Source organism: Augochlora pura, chromosome 5, assembly GCF_028453695.1.
Source record: "Augochlora pura isolate Apur16 chromosome 5, APUR_v2.2.1, whole genome shotgun sequence".
NCBI classification, from domain to species: domain Eukaryota; kingdom Metazoa; phylum Arthropoda; class Insecta; order Hymenoptera; family Halictidae; genus Augochlora; species Augochlora pura.
This window is the reverse complement of record NC_135776.1, coordinates 164,319-185,913: the sequence shown is the minus strand read 5'-3', so window position 1 is coordinate 185,913 and position 21,595 is coordinate 164,319. Positions and strand designations below refer to the sequence as shown.

At 51.6% G+C, this 21,595-nt stretch overlaps 1 protein-coding gene across 1 annotated transcript in view; it reads left to right on the top strand.

Moving 5' to 3' along the window:
* Window positions 1-43: 43 nt before the first annotated feature.
* Window positions 44-21,595, top strand: part of LOC144470252 (agrin) — a 23,937-nt gene continuing 2,385 nt past the window's right edge. Inside the window, exons 1-6 of the mRNA XM_078181196.1 lie at window positions 44-444; window positions 19,797-19,913; window positions 20,289-20,598; window positions 20,831-20,974; window positions 21,083-21,253; window positions 21,354-21,518. Of these exons, the coding sequence (XP_078037322.1) occupies window positions 390-444; window positions 19,797-19,913; window positions 20,289-20,598; window positions 20,831-20,974; window positions 21,083-21,253; window positions 21,354-21,518 (962 nt within the window). The 5' untranslated portion in view covers window positions 44-389. The remainder of the gene's footprint in view (window positions 445-19,796; window positions 19,914-20,288; window positions 20,599-20,830; window positions 20,975-21,082; window positions 21,254-21,353; window positions 21,519-21,595) is intronic.

The window sequence follows — 21,595 nt, the reverse complement described above, 5'->3', positions numbered from 1 at the left end:
ACCTCGAAGGACGATAGAGGTCGAAGAGGGCACTTCCTCCTCTCCTTCCTCACGACGCCACACGCACGCACACACACACACACACACACACACGGCAACACATCGTATTCTCCTTTCTCCGAGACATCTCTGCATCTTGCCCGCGCGCCTGCCTTCGGCCTTATCCTCCTTGACAACCGGTAGCGAGAGGGCACGAGCGTCCACGCAATAAGATAATCGCTCGCAGACGTCCGCCTATTGCGCTCCGAGATAGTTGTCTTCGTAAAATCCGTCGCCGCAGTTCACCTATTTCCGTCTTGCATCAACGTCGACGTCTTCGTCTCCGACTTGGTGATTGACCGGGGACTATACAAATCGGAGCAGTACCTACGCCTTTGCCACAGCCAAGGATGCAACGTCACGTCTACCTCGTCGTCGGGACGCTGCTGCTGTGTTGTCTTCAAGGTCGGTATCATTTTTAATTCTCCCGGGCAAGCTCGATCGAACGCCAACAAGGGAGATATATATTCTCGATCGCGTTCCGCGCGCACTCCGGCGAAAGTTGCAACAGGTCGCAACCTCCTTATGGTTCGCGCGTCTCGCGGAACCTTGTCCCTGGTTTCCCCGTTTCCCCGTTTCCCCGTTTCCCCGTTTCCTCGTTCGTTCGGTGGTTCAGAAACGGGAGTGGGCGCGCATGCGGTTGCACGCTCGTTCACCCCCGCGTTTCTGCCTCCGGCTGCCAGCCTGCCGCTGCACCGTTGCCTGCTCCCGTGGTTACCGCGCGGAAATTCCACGTCTCGGAAAATGATCGATAATTCGTTCTCGCCTGCTCGCAACTAATTTCAACGAAAACTCGCGCGAACTGGGTCAGCCGACGGGCTCCCAAAGTTCAAAGGGCCATCGGGATCCGGAGCTTGGAATGCAAATAGAACGGTGTCCACGTCCGGCCCGTAAATCAAACGGGAGCAACTCCATTGTCCAGATTTATTTCGAGTCGCGGCGGAACTCGCGCGTGCGAAACAACACTTGGCCAGGCTCGACCGGGCTTTTGTAAGCGCAATTAACGGCTTCGCGGTCGTTAATATTCGGTTTGTCCATTGTGCGAGCGGCGACCCATTACACAGCTTAACGGTATAATCGGTAATAACGATTCGATATCGGCCGTGGAATTCGACCATGAATCGCAAGGTGCGTTCGACACGCCTGACTTATTTCCAGGATCCCCGCGGATAGCGCGAGCCCGATTCGCACGCGATTCAGCTCCTTCCGGAGCGGTCGGCGATGTTTCTCTATCGTCGCCGAACCGTTCACCAACACCCTCTTGTCCCCCTGCAGCCCTTTTTCTCGGCAAATGGCTTTGGTCGAAGCGCCCATTGAATTCTCCGCAGGGAGCCGGTATCTCTCCGCGGCCAAGTGCGATGCTCTTTCAGTCGCCACGCCGCACCGTTCCGCTTCGAACGGGGAGGAACAGAGACCACAGGAAAAAGGAGGACCGATGGTTTTTCGTTTTAATCTCCCGCACGGTCGCAACAGCTCGTGCACGAGCCGGCTCACGAGGGCGAGTTCCTTTCTTCCTTCCTTCCTTCCTTCCTTCCTTCCTTTCTTCCTCTTCCTCTCCTATATCTACGCTCCTATGTGCGTAGTCCTCGTTTCATCGTTTCCTCATTTCATCGTTCCATCGTTTTACTATGGCGGCAGTTACGCTCCTGCTCTCTCACCATTACCGTACTATCCTCCGCTACCTCCGCATATTCAGCCGTCCCCATTTTTCACGCGAACCTCCTCTTTGTCGCCTGAAATTTTAGTCTGTTTCGTCTACACGTTCGAAAGAATGTTCATACTACGTTTTCATACTCTTATTTTATTTCTGAAAAGTTGGTCGAAACACGAACAACGATGAGAATCGTCGGTGATAATTCATCTCTGCGTGAAAGTTGAAAAACGCTTCACGGTATCACGGACGTCTGTGCTAGGATCATGTGCGTCGACCTCTGCAACGAATCCCTCAAGGTCGCTGGAATCCCGAAAAAACGACCGCGCCACCAGTTTAATGAAGGAAACGCGGGAAACGCATCGGGTCGCGCGATCAGCGGCTGATACGCGGCGGGGAATGTCTCGGCGAGTGTTGTTCGACGGTTCGATCGAACGGCTCGATGCACAGGTTGCACGCAACAGAACTCCCTTCTGTGTCACGCAATTAGCTGAAATTAGTTGACGGGTTGTGGTTGACACGTCATCATCCGGAGTGTTAAGAAGACGCACTCGGTAGCTAAAACATTAATCGTTTTTAGATAACAACCCCTTTTACATGTGACGGCGATGCGCCGATCATGCGGCACCCTGCTCGCATCGTTCTCTATCGAAACATCCGCCGTAGCCGCGACCGTTTCTTTGTTTCACACCCTGTACGTACGCGGAAACCGTGAATCGGAAACGCGTGATAAAATCGCGTAGTCGGTCGTAGTCGACTACATTGTGTTTCCGTTCATCGGCCGGATAATCCCCGGCGCTGCCAATTAGTGTCCCGAGTTTTAATTAATACCAACCGAAAGGGTTGACCTCGGCTTCTCACGGAACCCGCCCGGTCGGACCGTTGGCATTCTCACGCGCCTAAGCGCGATCAAGTCAGCCGAGAGGTCGGACCATTCGAACGATCTCTCCCGAGATTCGACGATCATATATCTCGATGCAGGCCTGGCCAGATGCAATTTCTTAGCTACGCCAATCGAGGCGCGATAATGGTCATCGAAATCTTCCTCCTCCCTGGTTTACGCCATGAAACGGACCGCGACCCGGTAGACGACAAGAAAACGATAGGGTCCATTGTTTCCGCATCGAACACCGAATGGGAAACCGTTCGCGCTTGCATGATCGTGTTTAACACGACGCGTTTGTCGACGACCGGTACGTATCGCGTCTAATTGACAAGTGTTACAATTTTCCACGCAATTAAACGGTCGAGCTGAAGACGTATTGTTCCAGCGTCTTTTTGGTAGAACGTGATTGTGGAACAAGATATACTCACCCAACTCTTTACACGCAAAGACATTTTTCGCGCAACACTTTGTCGTTATCAAAGATTTTTAAATTAAAAAACGAGTTTGGTTCGAAGAGATTTCAATTTATACCTCGAGTGGTCGTGCGAGTGCAAAGGGTGAATAATAATAATAATAATAATAATGATAATAATAATAGTTTATCGACGTGTAGAATTATTAACAGTGTTGTGACAAGTGTGACATAGGACCTACTCGCAAGAACTCTCCAGCCTCCGGAAGGTGCGTTGCTCGCTTTAGTTTGCCCAAGGTATATAGAGGGTCGCTCCTGCAACATTAATCATCGACGGGTTAAAATATTCGATCGGCCGCGGCATCGATAGGGTTGTCGTTCGTGCTGCTCGAGGGGAGGGACGCGCGGAAATTAAATATGCTAATCGAGGTGTTCTCGTCGTTTTGGAGGGGTCGAGGATCGCGGGCCGAAAAGGAGAAGACGACGACGACGACGTTCTATCGCGGTCGATCCGGATAAGAATTACCGTGTCGTGGAATCGTTGGCGATAATGGGTGGTTCCCCACATCGTCGTGCATCGATATACATATACGTCGGTATCTACGCGGGTGTATGCATCGCGGTATATACGTCGCGATGCTACAATTATACGTAGGTGTGTACCGGCTGACGACCGGCCTCCTCTAATCTCGGTTACGTTCGCGGACACACGATTGCCGACGCTGCAAACTGGTCCCGTCGATCTCGTCGAATCGATAACGTTCCGCGATCGTGTTGCAGAGCTGCCTAATGAAATCGGTCGTCCCCCGGGGTAGTAACGAATCGACGATTAGTTCGATTCCGACGACCGTCAACCACCGTATCTAGACGTAACCTAATTCTTTTCTATCATTCTTCCTTGCATGGTATATACCTTTTCGTTTATTTTCTGGCGACTACTCGTACGTCCGATTCAATCTATTACCCATTATACGCGCGGACACTCGAGTACGTATGCGTGCACGTGTGTAGGAGGTTTTAATCAGAGTGACGCTGCACATACACGACGATTCCCGTTAATATTCGGACAACTTCTAAATCGCGATAACGTTCTTAGAACTGGATCGAACGGCTATCTAGCTGTTTTCTTAAACGACGAAGACAACAATCTGCTAGACAATTCAAGCTCGAATGCTTTTTTCAATTTTTGCTATTGCTCCGAATGATGAAAACAAAATAATTGTAACGATGTTTTAGCTTTTTCATCCAAGCCTGTAAGAAACATTTAATCGATAATTAACATTAAAATTGTAACAAAGCAGATCAGTCGCGATCTAAGTACACGCGAACATCATCTTTACCATCTAAAGAAAATTCAAATCGTTTGGTCTAGTTTTGAAGGAGTTCTTATAAATGAAAATATGTGCGAACATTAACGGGAGTCACTATATATTTTACCTCATTACAATATTTTCTCTTTCTTTCCGTTCTCTCTTCGCTTGCAGTCACGCTATATAATAGCGATAGCTATATAAAGTCTCTCCATTACATTATCACTTCTTCCGCAACAAATGGTCCTTCTACCATTTCTAAATTATTAGCCAACCGAACCCCGACACCGATCCGTCCACTAAAAGTAGCAAACCTAAGAAGAAGCGTGTACACCCGTTTCTTTGGTAAATTCTTCGACCTCGGTACGCGTATCGCAGTCTCTGCAATGGCGTAAATTCGATCGGATTTACGATCCGAAACGGTGTCCGTCTTCGAGGAGCGTGACGCGCGCCGAAGAAAGTCGAATTCGTTTCCTGCTGATTCCCGCGCGCGCGTGGCACTCGCGAGACGCGAGTATCGCGTGTCGTTGGAAAGTGTTATCGAACGCTGGCTCCGAGGACGTCGGTCGAGGCTCTTGCTCAATCCCGGGGACTTTAATGAGCGAACGCGAAGCGAACAGCTGTCGTCGTCGCGTTTTAGCGGCGAAGTAGCTTCCAGGGATGCGGAATACCGCGAGAGAGAAACAGAGCAAGATGGGAAAGAGAGAGAGAGAGAGAGAGAGAGAGAGAGAGAGAGAGAGACGGGATCTCGTTGGAGCGCTAAGCGGTCGCTTTATTATTTCGCTACAATCTCCAGAGGCTGCGGATTGCGAACGGTCAGCTCGTTTGAAAATAACCGCGGTTTCGTACGGAATCGTCGAAGGGGTCGGTTACCTCGCATATGGAAGCATTACATGTTTCTCTATCTACGTAGAAGAAGTTGCTCGACCATCTCTCGTTTCCCTATTGCGAGGCGCATCACGTTCCGTCGGATCCCGGCGAGCACCGAGAAACGCTCGACCATATAGGCGCCTCGATAAAAGATGATCCTCTAAAAGCGTTACGGTTTCGGTTCATTGACTTTCCTCGGCGCGTTCGGCATCCTCGTGACCCGGTTCTCCGCGTCGCCTCGCGTCGGCCCGTCCCACAGGAAACCGTTCGTGCCCGCTTCCAACGACCACGGAGGACGCGGAGATAAAAAGAGAAAAAGAGAAAAACAGAGAGAGAGAGAGATAAATAGATAGAAGGGAAAAGGGTTGCCCAGTGAGTCGAATTCACGGTAGGTTGTAATTCTTACGAGCATGGAACGGTTTTTTTACGCCTGAAGGGGCTCGCGTGTTCGCCTGAACGGAAAACCCCGACGGAGGGTCCGCTACCTCGCGCGAATTTTCTCTGCTTATTGTATCGCGAATTAACAACGGGCAGCCGAGAGGCATCGACATCGACGCGACACGACGGAGAATTGGCCCGAGCAATCTGTCGCCTTTAATTAATTCGTCTCGCGAGTCGGCTCTCGGGCCTGGTAATCGCGGACGATTACCTCGCTCGCTCGCTCGCTCGCTCGCCTGCCAGCCAGCCGCGGACGGCAACGACGATCCACGGCGATCCAGAGCCGGCCAGCCGGCACCTTCTCTCGATCGTGATTCACAGAAAAATGGAAAACGGTGCGCGCGTGCCAATTAGCGCCGGCTACGTGTAATTACATGTATGGTATAACGGGCGAGAGATCGCTCGCCTTCCGACATCCTGTTCACGTTCCAAAGGGGACTCGCTACCCGTGCAATGACGAATCCCGTCGACTCGGAACGAAAACCTTTTCGTCACCGAACGTATTCAAGGTCGTTTCCCACGATCGCTCCGCAGATACCGCAGCCTTTACCACTAATTGCCGCGGGTGTAGTGTCCGTTCCGTTTCGCGGTCCAAGACATAATGCTCCGGGTTTCTGACCCAGTCCTCGCAATTAGCCTAGTTTCAGCACGGAATCGTCGTAATCGTCGCGGCTGTCTTCGGGATTTCTTTCACGCGTGCCGATGGAAATGCGACGGGAAATACCGCCGCTTCCTAAACGCGATCTCTCTTCGAATCCTCCCCGGTCGCTTCCGAAACAGTCCGGACTCGCATTTCGACCGATCTCAACGTCCACCGTTTATATCCCACGGGAACGTCGAGTCTCGATCGAAATTTAACGATGCTTGTACGGCTCTCGGATCACCCGTCCACAAACGGAACGAATTTTACGATCCGTCTAAACGCACTAATCGTGTCCCCGTTACTCGAAAATGCTTAGAAAATATTTGTACGGCCTGGTTCTGTGACACCGAAACCGGCCCGCGAGGTGGTGGTGGTGGTGGTGGTGGCAAGCGAGGTGGGACGTGGCTGCGCGCTGCTCGTCGCGTGCCCCTGCTTTCGACGCCGGTTCCATTCGAGCCCGACGGCTTTTCATTTTTTCCCAGCGAAAACACGATTTAGCAGCTAGCTACTTTTGAAACCATCTAGTTTCAAAATTAGCAACGGCTTTTTAAACGTCACCGACGATCTGTAGCAAAAGTGTTCCAAACATAAGACTGGTCAGCATTCACTTTTCTCCAGACTAGGGTATAAAAACTTGCATCGTTCCATTGTACGGATTTCAGACTGGATATTAATTATCGTAGCTCTAGCGTCGAGACGAATTCAACGAGATCGTTACGGGGAACGTCCTTTAAACCTTGAAACATCGCCAGAGATAATTGCGATATACAGAAAGCGAATTCCGTGACGAGTGCGTGGCATGCTCCTCCGCCAGGGTCACGTTTCATAATTCAAGATCCGTTTCCCGTGGCCGTTATTAACAGCCCTTTCAGCTCTGCGTTCTCTGCCCGCTGTCCGTTGTCCACCGTCCGCTGTCCCCGGACACTGTCCGCTAACAGCGCGTGACCAACGTTTAATACGTCGACCGATCTCTTTGACGATCTCTCTGAGACGCGGCGACGACGACGACGACAGACTGCACAAAGAGGCGGGGCGAGAGGCGGACGCGGAGAAAGGATGGCAAAAGTGGCCGTAATCGACGCGGACCGGCGCGCCGGTGGTGCCGCCGCGATGCGATGCGATGCGATGCGATGCGATGCGACCCGGCGTCGACCAGTCATCCATTCGGGGATCTTGTTAGCGCCCTACTTTTCAGCAAACAGTGGACAGCTTCGAAGCCATATCCTCCGGTTGAACTCGCGGATGCGCAACCCTGTCGGCGATATCGCGATAGCAACACATACCGGTTGCTCCACCGGATATTATTAGCAGCCGCGTTCACGCGCGCTATTAATACGACAACCTGCTCGACTCGTTTCTCGAACTTCTTTCAACTATCAATTATTAGATGATAGTCGCGCGCGGGGCGCGTGTATCGCCAAGCCTGACGAGATAACCGGCTCTCCATGAAACGCGAGCGCCCGCCTCCCCGGTGCAGCGCCGCCGCCGCCGCCACCGTCGTCGCCGATCGGCAGGAAACGATCGCACTTCCCATATCCGTACCCTCCTTCGTACGCTCGAGTAGAGACGGTGGTCCACGCTCGCCCCTAAACTACCGATCCGTTGATTCGCTGTCGGTATTAACGCCGAACATACATACATCGTTCAAGGCGCCTCTTCCGCGTTCTTCTGCGTTTCTGTTTGACGAGGGTGCTTTTCAATTTCAGTGATTGTGTGGAATGAGAATATATGTACATGCGTACAAATCAATTAAATTGAATTAAATTAAATTAAATTGAATAATAAACGCTACGATTCTAATATTGGCGCGCCTGGGGCAAGCAACCCGGCCGTGTCTCGCCTGGCTCAGATTTTTGATAGGCAGCATAGCCGGTTGCATGCGCGAGGGTCTCGGGTAGCAGCCTCTAATCGAGCGAGACCAAAGAAAGTAGAAGTTGCTGTGTCGGGGTCCGTGAGTGGCTCGACCGTGGCATCGGCGGAGGATATTCTCCGAAGAGTGCTCTTTACGATCCAGTCGGGTTGCTGGATGGCCGCGGCAGTACTTTATTATACGCGGTGGCCGGGCCGACAGGTTGCTGTGCTGCTGCTGCTGCTGCTGCTGCTATTCGGTTGCATCGATTAACGAGCAAGCGTTGCTCGCTCTCTCTCTCTCGCGACTCGCGACTCGCGACTCGCGCAACGCTTATCGCAATCGACCGCACTGACAAATGCGCGGTGTCACCGGCATTCGGCTCTGGCGTCAATAATCGCATCGTGGCAAGCGACGATGGACGATCGGCGGACCCATCCTTCCGTCCGCGTTGTCTCGCGGTTATTGGCTCGTTAATCATTCCGGGCCGGCCCGACGGGGTCCGATCGATCCGATGCACTTCGCATCGACGATATTAACCCCGATCGCGTCGGCTGGTTTAAAATGCGGTTGGAAGACTGCCACTCTGCTTGCTCGCGGCTCTCCAACATCTCCGACCGCAATCTGATCCTCGCTTCTGCGGAACTGCGCCCCGTTCAATCGATAAACCAGTCCGCTGTCCTTTCGGGAACGGCACCGTTAGCTCCGCGATCCGTCCGCGCCGATACTTGACTTACTTCCCTGACCCGAAGACCCAGTGAACCCGCTTCTCTCTCTCTCTCTCTCTCTCTCTCTCTCTCTCTCTTGGGTCTCTATCTCGCGCATCTGTCCCTCGCATCTCCTCTCGCGTCTCTATCTCTCACATTTCTCTCTCTGCCCTCTCTGTCAAGGCCCCCAACTTTCTTCTCTCTCTCTCTCTCTCTCTCTCTCTCTCTCTCTCTCTCTCTCTCTCTCTCTCTTTCGCTCGCTTTCTGGCGTCTCGACGAAGACATCGCAAACCGATACAGCCGAAAGCCACGGCTCCGAGTCTCGATTTTATTCCGCGCATGGCGCGCTCTTTAAATAAACACGCGATGCATCGCGCACAGAACGCGCGTCGCTCGAATCGGGGGAGAGGAAATCGAGGACACTTTCGAGCCGCTTCTAATGCCGATCGCTGGTTCACGGTCGTTAACACGCTCGTCGAAGAGTCACCGATCGAGGGTCGAGGTCTCGGCTCTTCATCATCATCTTCTTCTTCTTCTTCCCCTTCTTCTTCTTCTCCTTCTTTTTGTTCGCGCCACTGATCCTGTGTGATATTTTTCACGCTCATTTCTCCGTAAACGATCGTCGCGTCGGTTCCTGATCCCTACGAAAACGGCGGTCGTCTCATTACCGGTTACGGCTACTTATAGATCGGATCGATTCGAACGGGATCGAGAGAGGTTCACCCATGGAAATTTCATCTTACGTGATGGGGAATCACGGCTATTCGCGCGATCTATGGTAAGCGAACGCACCGTTATTGGACAGTTTTCCCGGTCGTGTTCGATTCCGGAATATTATCGTTTCGGGAACTTGTTTTTCGTGTCCGGATGCTTTGGAACAGAGATTAAATATTTCTTTTTATTCTAATATCAACAATAACGATAATAACTATAGTTTATTCAGGTTAACCGGAAGAATCTTTGTTACATGGCGTCTGCTAGAAAATGAAATGTAAAAAGAAATAAATTCGAGTGAAAAGGAAAGAGAAGAGGCGATGTAAGGTCAAATTCAAAAATATGTAAGAATTAAGGAAAACTAGAAGACCGCGGGTTTTATAAACTTACAGGAAACATGTAGAATCAACGAATGAGAAAAAAAAACAACTAAATCCATGGACATGTTGCTAAAGCAATCCTGACAAATACATTTCGATAGATCATCGAAGAGACAGACGACATCGCGCCGCCTCCTGCGTCTCGCGATCGAGATCGAGATCGAGATCGAGACAATATTCCTGCCGCGCAAAACTCCATGCTCCATTAACGACGCGTCCCCGTAAGACAGTGTTCCTCGCGTCAGAGAAGTGATTAACGAAGCATTCGGACAGGTGAAGCAAGAAGACGCACCGTGACCGAGAAACCGTGAACGATTAATTTCGACCAGCTGCTCGGGTTATGTGCGGATCTGCAGTATAAAAAGAAGAAGGAAAAAGGGAAAAAGAAGCATCCGCGGTGACGAGGAGATAAGTCCGTTGGTTATCTGCTTGCGGCGAACGCGACCGGTTCGTCGGGATGCTGCATTCCGTAGAGCAGCAGAATCGGCAGAAGAAGAAGAAGATGAGAAGAAGAAGAGGAAGCGACCAGGGAAATTTATCGATCGTCGAACGGATCCGCGGCGAGATCTCTCGATCCTTCATTGATAGAGGCGAGCGGCGCGCGGTCGTCGGTTGGAAGCGAAAGCTTTCTCGCGGCTATTAATTCGCAGCCAGGAGAGCTGGGTCTGTGGTCCAGCGGGTCGGAGGAAGCACGAAAGCGACCTCGACCTTACCTCCATACCTACTTAGAAGTCTAGGCCAGGGTTTCACGGCCCTCGATCTCGCGGAAAATCGCGGGCAATCGGACGAGCGTGGTCAAGAGAAGACGCGGCGTCGCGGGTGAAGGATCGCGTCGCTGTGCACTTCAGCTTTCTCGGTCGCGTGATCCCCGCCGCGATGATCCTTCTTTTTCGCTAATAATCATCGGAGAAATCATCGGGTACGTGGAAACCGGTAAAGTGGAGCGTGAAACCGACGACCGGGTCTCGAGACCGACTCTTTCGTCTCTCCTCGTACCAAGCGTCTGCCCAGCCCCGAGATCTTTCATTTTAATTAGGCCCAACGCGGATCGTCCGCGAACTTCGAGGACTGTTTTAAACAGTTTGACTGTTTGAGATACTAATTACGAGCCCGGGAGATCATTCTCCCCTCTCCGTGGCGCGTCCTGCGCCTCCCATCGTTTCTGGGCCATCGCGCGTCGATCGTCTCGAGCGCGATGCATTAATTGCTAGAGCCTCCGCCGGTTTCCCGTCGGCTAAGGTTCTATTCCCCCCGTCCCGGACGGTCCCGGACGGTCCCGGACGGTCCCCGAGGCTTGTCATTAGGCCACCGTCCGCCCGCGGCGAAAAGACTGCGCGAACACGCGGCTGCACGGAAGAAGAAACTAATCGGAGGCTCGATAGTTGGGGGAACAACTATCAAGTCGCGCTAACACGCGCGGCGATTCCGATTCGCTCGGAGTCGCCCGTCGCCCGTCGCCCGTCGCATCGACGGAAACGTGACGGGACTGACGAATCGGGCCGCTCGAATAACCAGGCCCACGAGCTAGGGAAACGAAAGGGACATTTTTCTACCGGGCGAGTGCACGAAACGCCTCAACGCTTCTGAATCTCTAATGCGCAGTCGATATAATCCAGCGATTTCGAATGCACGGCATCAATCTCGGGTTTTATTCTGCGATCGCGCTCGCACCCTCCTCCCGAAGGAAATTAAGGAGCGATCATCAGCCGTTTCACTTATTTACCAATTTGAAGTTTGTGAATTTTCCAATTTAGAAATTTCGCAATTTAGCAATTTCGCAATTTCGCAATTTAGCAATTTGCCAATTTGCAGGTGTAGCAATTTAGCAATTGATCGATTTGCCAATTTACCGGATTACCAGCCTACCAATCCATCGATCCGTCAGCTTATCGATCCATCGATCGATCCACTGGCCAGGCATCGGGACCGGATGCCTGCTCGTCGCGCGCGATACAATTACCATTCCGGCGGAGACCTCGCGGAGAAAGGTTCGACGGCGCGAGCCGGTCGAAATTCCTGATCCACGTCTCGGGGTAACGTTCCTACCGACACGAGTAACGATCCAAGCTCTCGGTTAACCGTCCTCCCTGCTCCCGTTATCCGGAGCCGAAAACGTCCACGCGGCCTTTTGACGCGGCTCTGCCTCCTCGCGCAATATGCATTCGAAATCGATTCGGATTCCAATTATTAGCCACATGTGAACCGTTCCGGAACCACAGCTGCACCGGACAAAATCGTCCAGTCGAGAGTGAAACGAATTCTTTTAATTGCTCCCTGCGAATCGCCGCTTCCTGTATCGTTTAACTCGTATTGCATACCACAACTTGCGGCCGCTGCTGCTGCTGCTGCCGCTGCCGCTGCTGCAAGAACCGTAATCGAACGATCTTTCCACGGTTTTCTTTGCAGCGCGCGAGATGCTGCAGGTTTCGTCGCGCAACGATGCACCGATCCGAATGTACTTAACCCTTTAGCGAGTACGGCCGACACACCCGAGGCAAATGTGCCAGGGTTCGTCACCGAATTGGTTGAATTGAATTTGTTTGCGGCGAAAAACGTGGCGCGGACCTTTTGTCGCAGAAACTCTGGCAATACGCTTGCGTGTACGCAAGATCCGGGGGTACCATAATTAGTCTGCGCATGTTGATCCCAAATCAAAATCGTTCAAGTTTAATTATAGTCTTCCTCGTAACGCTAGAATTGCCAAGTCCCGAGAAATACCAACGCACATTGTTTTATACGTATAATGTATTATACGTCTGAAAGAAGGAATGGTAATATAAAATTATCCGACGACGGATGGGAATGTATGGCGAGTGGATACGAGCGAATGCGAGTCCCGTCTCCCGGTTTTGACAGAGGCGGTTTTCGAGACCACTGTGCCCAGCGTGAAATTCCATTGGTGTCTCGGAAGCGTGCGCGCATCGCAGCTCGCAAGAGCTACGGCAATCGGGGGGCTTCCACTTTATGCAAACAGAAAGCTTCATTTGCACTAGCGGTGTTCGGTCACGGTGCGCCGACGCGCGCGTTCTCTCGCGAGCTATCATTCATTCACGCTTCCTGACCTCGAACGAGATTTCAAAGGTTCGAGAGTTTCGCGTTCGAAGAGGCCGTCCCGCTATCGATCGAATCTCCGTTTCCACATAATTCCGATCGATGCTGAATGTCGCTATTCTTTGGAAACGAGTCTGCTTCCAATGGCGCGGAACGATAGGAAGAGAGAGGGAGAGAGAGAGAGAGAGTCGATTCGCCGAGCCGTAAAAAAGTCCAGGATCGCATCTGTAACCCGAGATCCATTAGCGACACAGATAAACGTGTATCCCTGATCCTGTTCATAACAGCGCGCGATACGCAATCCGTAATTTGTTTTGAACGCGGCTTTAATGGACTATGAATATCGCGGATTATCTCGGGCGGGCGCAAGTACACGCGACAGATAAGAATGCCGGACTCGGAAATTGAAAATAATTACCGCCGCGTAGAACTCTCGAGCCGCGGAATTATTTCTTTATTCCTTTATTTCTTTATTCCTTTATTTCTTTATCTCTTTATTTCTTTATTTCTTTATGTCTTTATGTCTTTATTTCTTTATTCCTTTATTCCTTTATTTCTTTATTTATTGCTTAACGAGCTTGGGGCCCTTTATGTACACATAAAGTCGCGAATATGCAGCGGGTTACGCGCATAACCCGCTTCCTTCCTCGTCTGGATCTCCGTGAAACACAACAGCGGATCAAGAAGATGAAGAAGAGGAGAAGGAAGCGTTGCGGTGTGATTTGCGGCCGACGAAGAGACAAACCGCGTGCGTGGATGCTCGGGGCTCGCTCACGGAACGAGGGGTATCGCACACGCGACGATTGAAATCCCAATCGCAATTTCGTCTGGCAATCTTTGCCTCGGCCAAGGATGCATGGAACACGATAATTACATGATCGACAGCTGGACCGAGATTGCGCTCGCAGGGTCCTCGAATGTTTTTGGAGCGGGAGCGGGAACGGCAAAAGCGGGTTCGTGGCAAAAAAGTCGAGGTTTTAACAAGGTCCCGCGCCACGTGTACCGCTCGTGTGTACGCGTTAAACTTTCCATTCGGGTCGCGTGTCCCGTCGTTCCTACGTACATACCTACATATGCCTTCAATTCTCCGCCGACACGCCAAGTCAATATAGCCTGCGCACCGTTTTTCTCTCGAAAAAGTAGTTTTCTCAATCGAGTCAATATTCTTGGCCAGTCGGTATAGCAATGTAAAAGCTACACTTAAATCTTTCTACTGAAGGGTTTCTTTCGCATTATTATCACATTGGCTTACGTTTAAAGAATTGTTAAGAATATGATATTATTGTTTCGAATAGTTTCGAGCAGTATACATCGTTAACGTTTATGGTAGTTTCAGTGTTAATCTTCAAGCCATTAGCTTTTGTTCGATCGACGAGTCGAATGAAAAAGCAAAAAGGAGATAATCGAGGGAATGAAGGAATTACGGGCGAGGAAGAGGAAGAGGAAGAGGAAGAGGAAAAGGCGGAAGTGGGAGACGAGCGTACGCGTCTCGAAGCGATCAAAGGTTTCGCCGATCTAACGGATCGGATCGGATCGGATCGGATCGGATCGCTCGATCACCGGGCGAGCGATTGTGCGATCTGGGAGGTAGTTTTTCGCCCCAGTACTCCACTTACCGTATACCACTTAGATCCGAACTCGACGATTTATGGAACCCGACTCGTTTGTCGTGCTCGTTCAAGATCAACGCGACACACATACCGACGTTTTTGCGGGCAGCCACGCGACTTCCGACGATCCTCTTGATCTCGAGACGCGCTCGATGGATCGCTGCGTCGTACAGCGGGATCTAGCGACCAAGTCGAACGAGGATCGAAGAACTTGTCACAGAAACGAGAGACAAAGCGATCGATATGATCTTCATTTATGTTTAAGTATAAGGAACAGATACGTAGCATATATGTAAGTCAAGCTGTCATTTCCAAAACGAATCATCATCCTAAGATGATTCTTCATATCATATTTTATGTCAGGATATGTATATTTGAGAATATTAGGGAAACAGTCCTATACGTTGCGATCGAAATGAAAATGTTATAATAGATTTTGACGCGTCAACCCTCGACCGCGCTTCGGTTTTTCTGCGCGGCGAACCTCCCGGCTCGAGATTGAAGCGATCGCGGTTGCGTCGTCGTCGAGTCGATGTAGCAATGATTCGGTAGTTAGTCGCGAGGCAGGTCACGTTGAGCGGTTTTTCTACGCCCCTTCGTTCCGCGTTGTTCGGCCGTCAAAAGATCGGTTTTTGTCGGTGCCAGTTCGGCGACAACAACGACGACAGCGACGACAGCGACGACAACGACGACAACGACGACAGCGACGACAACGACGACAACGACGACAACGACGACAACGACGCCGCTCCGGTTCGCGTCGTTCGGTATACAGTTAGACGGGGGAGATCGGCTGGAACCGGTACCCTGTGATCAGCATTTATGAGCATTGTCTCGACGGAAATCGAGCCGGAGGAATCGTAGCGTGGTGACGGTCTCTGCAAGCCCCGCTGCGCTGGTAACCGTGAGCGGCATAACCTGGCACACGATGCACTCGGGGAACCTGTTTCGATTAGCGAGGCGAGCACCGCGCCGCTGTAATTGCTCTTTTTGCAGCGTTCCCTATCTGCGATCGGGACGCTGAAACACCGACCGTGCCGCGTCGAACCGCACCGGAAAAATTCGATCGCGACGATAGATCGTGCGACCGCGAACGCGCGACGGTACCCTCACCCCCAGTCGACGAGAACTCCCACAAAATATAAACCATTGGACCACGACCAAATCATAATTCTCGGCCACTTTTATACCAGGCTACTTTTTCCATATAATCAACCTCTGCGTGGTCGTTCTGATTATATTTTCGAACCTGGAACATATAGGATATCCTAAAATTATGTTGCTCACGGTTAATTTGAAGTTTCTCCTCTGCGTGGCTTTGTTTGCAACTTATTAACTGGATACCCTGACCACTGCGAGGAGGACGACGAAGCCCAGTTTTGGTTACTGACTCGGCCACCTCTCATTGATCAGTGTTTGTCGATTTTTGCGACACCCGGTATAATTTTTTAAACCGTGTTTCTTCCTGTCGTGAATATACGCAGGACATATATGTGAAACATAATAGTCATTGACGTAACGAATGAAACGATGCTTCGAACAAAGGCGAAAGATGCTGCGAAATCGGAAGACTGTCGACTAGAAGAAGTCTGCGAGCAAGAGAAGGGAGAGAGAGAGTGAAATAAATAGAGAGAGAGAGAGAGAGAGAGAGAGAGAAAAGAAGAGCCAGAAGATTGTTCGGACGGACGTCTGTCGGGCAAGTGGACGCGTGATTAGCGCGTTGTTGGCCGTCAGAAGGAGGTGTCCGTCACTCCCACGAGCGCGATTAAGTGAATCAATTATGCCAATAACGGTGGACGTCTGCGGCTGCGGAGGCGGGTGCCAGGGGCGATCGACGAACAATGCGGATCGAATTATGTATATCCCCGCGTGGAAGAAGTTCCTCAAGCTAGCTCGACCATCCGCCGCGTGTGCGTGCTTGTTGCACGCGTGTTTCACGTGTGTTGCATGTGTCCATTTGTGCACGTATGCATGCGTGCGACGCGCGGTGGGTGCACAGTGCACGCCCCTCGGACCAAAAGGGAGAAAAAGAAAGAGAGAGAGTGTGTGCGTGTGTGTGCGCGCGTGTGTATGAGAGGGAGAGAGAGTGAGAGAAGGGGACGTGCAGGGGAGCAAAGAGAAATACGCGGGTCGGTGAACCACGGCAAGGATGCACGGCGACCGGGTGGATGCTGCTCCTTGGATTTTTCTCCGCGAATCCGAGAGAAATGGAGAAACGGCGAGTCGGAGAAACGAAGAAGGTCCGAGATAGGGTAGTGGGAGGATTCGCATCTCCGGAGATCGATAACAGGGAAAAAAGGATCCGTTTAACGAACCGGAACGAGCCAACCGCGAATAAGCTGCGGCTCGTAAATAAAACGAACAATGCGCTCGAGAGTTTCGCCACGATCTTGCTGTGATTCGCGCGCCGTTTCGAAACGAGGAAGTTTCGTTCGATAAGCTTTCATTGACAAGCAAAAGCTTCTGATAGCTTTCGACCGAGTTACAGCTGTTCGATCGTTCTTCCGTAAATTCGCGATGCTCGAATGTTGTTGCCGAGCGAGTATGTACAACGCCTCGTCGGTTTTTAAATTGTGTTTCATGCGAGATAAATGGACCATGGCGCGACGTCGATCGACCGGGTTTCTGCGCGAAAAGGGCCTCCGTTGTTCGCCTGCGGCCAACGGAAATTCAATTTAGACATCTGCCGGGACGAAGAGAGAGAGAGAGCGCGCCCCTCGGTAAGAGATCGATAAATCGCGGGGATCGCGAGGCGGTCGTCTGGCCGCGCTTATCTCCCGCGTCGATCGTTCGCCGATCGGGCTCCCCGCGAAGATGCAGGAAGAGAGGAGAGAACGCGCGGCCGATTATTACCGCTGCAAGATCCTGGCGATGCCCGCGCGCGCGCGCGCGCCCGTCGCGGCTTCTTTGAGACGGGCGCGCCAGCGTTTCAGGAAGAAACAAGCCGGACCGATTACAATGCGTATCGTGGCCCTCATCTCGCGCACTTTGTCGAGCACTGCTAGGAATCCTCCTCCGATTTGGCCCGACGGCACAAACCGTTCGCTCTTCGATCGCAACCGGATTCCAGAAAAATTGCATCCCCCTCGATGTTGCCGCTACCACGGTGAGAGACCTCCACGCCCACTCTCCGTCTATCTCGTCGTTACAACTATTCCACGTTCTCGTCGGATTCCGAATCCGACTGTGGGCTGTCGAATTAAGTATACAGCAACGTTCGCTGTTTATTCGTTTAACACGTTCCGTGCCAAGCCATTTTTGCCTGACTTGTCGTTCAGGCCATTCGATATTTTCACTAAAGATTGATATATTAAATGTAATTATTAATTATTGTATATATAACAAATAAATAAATTTATGGGTTTTGTCCTATACTGCATTTTGTATAATACATGATTTTTTTGGTTGAAATATATTTTACAGAATTACATTTGTCATAAAATATATATGATTTCAGCGCATTAAATAAATATGATCGCATGTACCACCCCGGTGGTACAGGTGGCCCGAAGATCAAGTTTAACGTGTACCGCCGGTGGTACACATGGCACGGAACGTGTTAATAGGAAAGTTGTGCATGGGTAGTTACCGAATAAGTTTATTTAAAAAATGGTCGCGCGAGATCGGGCGGAATTCGATGGCGAAGCGGTTAACGGCGGGCAAGTTCCGTCGGAACACGAGGCACGAATATTGCTTCCTGGTGACCCGCCTCGCGGCCCCGCGGCCCCGCGGAAACGCGGACACGCGGTCCCGTGGTCCCGCGGCCTGAAAGGCCCGCGGACTCGAGGATATCTACGGCCGCGGCTCGCCGTAGCTGGTCTCGGTCCAGCGATCCTCGGGTCAACAGCACATGGGATTTACTGCGGTTGCCGGTGCACCGGCTCTCGTGCATAATATGTAACAAATTATAAAATCGAAGGGTACAGTTAAAAGATAACCGAACGAGGCGCGGTCGTGATATCGACGCGCGTGCACACGCTGCACCACGCTATCGTTATCCAGGCTCGGCGCTCGCCTCTCTCGCATGATCACGCGACTAATCGAGAGTCCCACGGAACATCCTTGCGATTATAATTCAGTGGTCTCTCTTCCGCGTCTCCGGAACGAGATAAACGTCTGCGGGTCCCGCGAGGATTCCTACGGAACTTTTCCCTCCTCGTCTTCCCCGTCTTCCGCGTGTCTTGTCGAAAAGACGTCGAACAGCCCCTAAAATTTGCCACTATTTCAATCTTAATAATTTCTAATAAGAAAAAACAATACTTTATGCGTCATTTACTGCGTGCGTCTACAATTGCATAAATGTTTAAGTATTAATGACGAGCGATAAGAATGTTCGGACTAAAAAGAACTAGATAATGTTCATACTTGGCTGGATATTTTAGAAGAAATCTTTATCACGAGTCAGACTCGTCAAACTACGTCAAGGGGTCGAACTATAGCTTCTAGTGGAAAGTGTTTTAAGGTTTTGACCACGATCTTGGGCTTTCGTTCCACGCTGCGGCAAGAATCTGTCTGACATGGCAGACCATGTGTTCCGCGTCTCTCTCTCTCTCTCTCTCTCTCTCCCTCTCTCCCCCTCTCCCTCTTCCTGTATCGGTTTTCAAGCTTTGCGCATCTGCGTTTTCACCCTGCCATTAAAAGTAAACGATCACGCTAAACCGTGGGGTACGCCTTTCATACGGAAGAGGGTACGCCGCGGCTTGATGGCTCGCAATAAACTAAAGTAACAGTAAACCTTATTTCGTTTTACGATTTATGGGCTCCTGTTCGCTACGCGGGAGCAGCCGCGCGTCTTGTTTCGTTCCGCGAGATTGAAGGACGCGCGACGCTATTATGTCAATCGCTAATGCATTATCGCCGGGTGATATCGCGGCGGAACGCGATCTCGGATCGTTGCGCGGTTTCCATACTCGAACCCTTTTTTCGGAACGGTGCTTTTCGTCCGGTCAAACGCCGATCGGACGCAGCGAGGCTACGTTAACACTTGACCGACGACCGGTTCTGAAAGTATAAAAACGTTGGGAGGTTTAATTACCCTTTAATGACATAAATGTTTACGGCCGAGAGTGTTAAGTGCCAAGTGTCGAGAGCGGTCGAAAGCCTCTACGATTTGGACAGGTCTCGAGCGCGGTTGCTTCGGGCCAGCGTGGCAGGCCGCGAGGGCCTGTTTCCGCGTCTTCAACAGATTTGTTGCTCGAGGACAGGTGTTTTAAAGGCGTTGCTTTTCTCTGCGTAGATTTGGCGAGCGGTGCGTGTCCCCGGATATGTCCGCCCAGCGGGGAGCCAGTATGCGGCAGCGACGGGGTGATCTACGCGTCGCAGTGCGAAATGCGGAAGAAGATGTGCGGAAAAGGTGAGGTCGAAGGCGGGCCCTCTCCGCCGCGCAATAATTACGATCGCGACTGCGTTTCGCGGCAATTGCCGATTTAACGCGCGGAGGAGGAGGAGAAGAAGGCGGAGGAGAAGGAGCGGAGCGGAGCGGAGAGAGACGGGGGCTGCTGGTTTACAACGTCCGCTGCGATGCCGCGCGCGGTTCAAAGCATCGAGCAGCCGCGCGCTCCATCCTCGAGAGCCATTAATGATTATCTATTAGCGCGGATTCGCGCCTCGCCTCGCCTCGCCTCGCCCCGCCTCTCCGCAGCTCCTTCGCGAGATCCATCGATCCGACGAATGCGAAGGGTCTAGTGCGAGAGGACCAGTAATTATCGACGGTTTACAAATTGCGCAGGCGTGACCGTGGCCGTGGAGAAGACCGCTTGCCTGAGGTCGTCCGGTAGCAAGTGCGAGCACCGGTGCCCAGGTGATCAGGATCCGGTGTGCGGCACCGACGGCCGCACCTACCTCAACAAGTGCATGCTCAGGGTCGAGATCTGTCGAGTGGGCATCGAGCTGTCCCACCTGGGTCCCTGCAACAACATCTCCGCGCACAGGGAGAATTGCCCGGTGTCCTGCGAGTTCGCGCCTCTCGACGGACCGATCTGCGGCAGCGACGGCAACGTCTACAAGTCCACGTGTCAGATGAAGCTGCTCACGTGCGGGTACGCGTCGTATTTTTTCGTTTCTTCGATGCCCGCTATACATGAAAGCGTAGAACGTGTTTTATTAATAGCAAATAAAGAGACGGTACAATAGATTCTATGTATAATCCAAGGGTGCATTTAGCCGGCTCAATTAATTCATTAAATAATTAAGCAGTGATTCGGTAAATAGGTAAACAGTAGATGATTATTAAGTAAAGAAGTGAATGTGATCGCTTCCGTTGAACCGTAGGCAAGGCGTGGTGCGCACCAACAAGAAGCATTGCCAGACCACCAGACACTGTCGGGAGTCCTGCTGGCGAGGTGCCAAGCCGGCTTGCGGCAGCGACGGCATCCTCTACTCAAACACCTGCAAAATGCGAGCGAAAAACTGTGGGTAAGTCTCTCGAGGATATCGTTCTATCTTTCTGGGTCAGTTTCCCCCGGTTTCTCTCACGGTCGATTACGACCCGATTGGAAATGATGTGTCTCCGTACGCTTTCAGGAAGCACGTGTTCGAGGTGCCGATGTCGTTTTGCGTGTCGCGGGAAAGGACGTCCGGCGGCCAGTCGAACGCCTGCCCCTTGGACTGCAAGAACGAGCCGGAAGAACCGACATGCGGATCGGACGGCAGTATCTACAGGAACGAGTGCGAGATGCAAATGTTGAACTGCGGGTAGGTTTTGCAAACATTGCTGATATATATATATATATTATCGACGGAGCAGCCGTTTCTAACGATCTAATAACCTAACGATCTACCGTCGATCTTCCAGGCAAGCGCGGAGAAAGGTGAGCGTGGTGGACTTTGACAAGTGTCAGCCGCGGCTGAACAAGTGCATGAAGCAGCAGCAGCGGTGCGGGACCGAGGTGGATCCAGTTTGTGGCAGCGACGCGAACACTTATACGAATCAGTGTCACTTGAACGTCGCCATTTGCTTGTAAGTGCGCCGACCTCTTCTCCCTAATCCTCTCTCTCTCTCTCTCTCTCTCTCTCTCTCTCTCTCTCTCTCTCTCT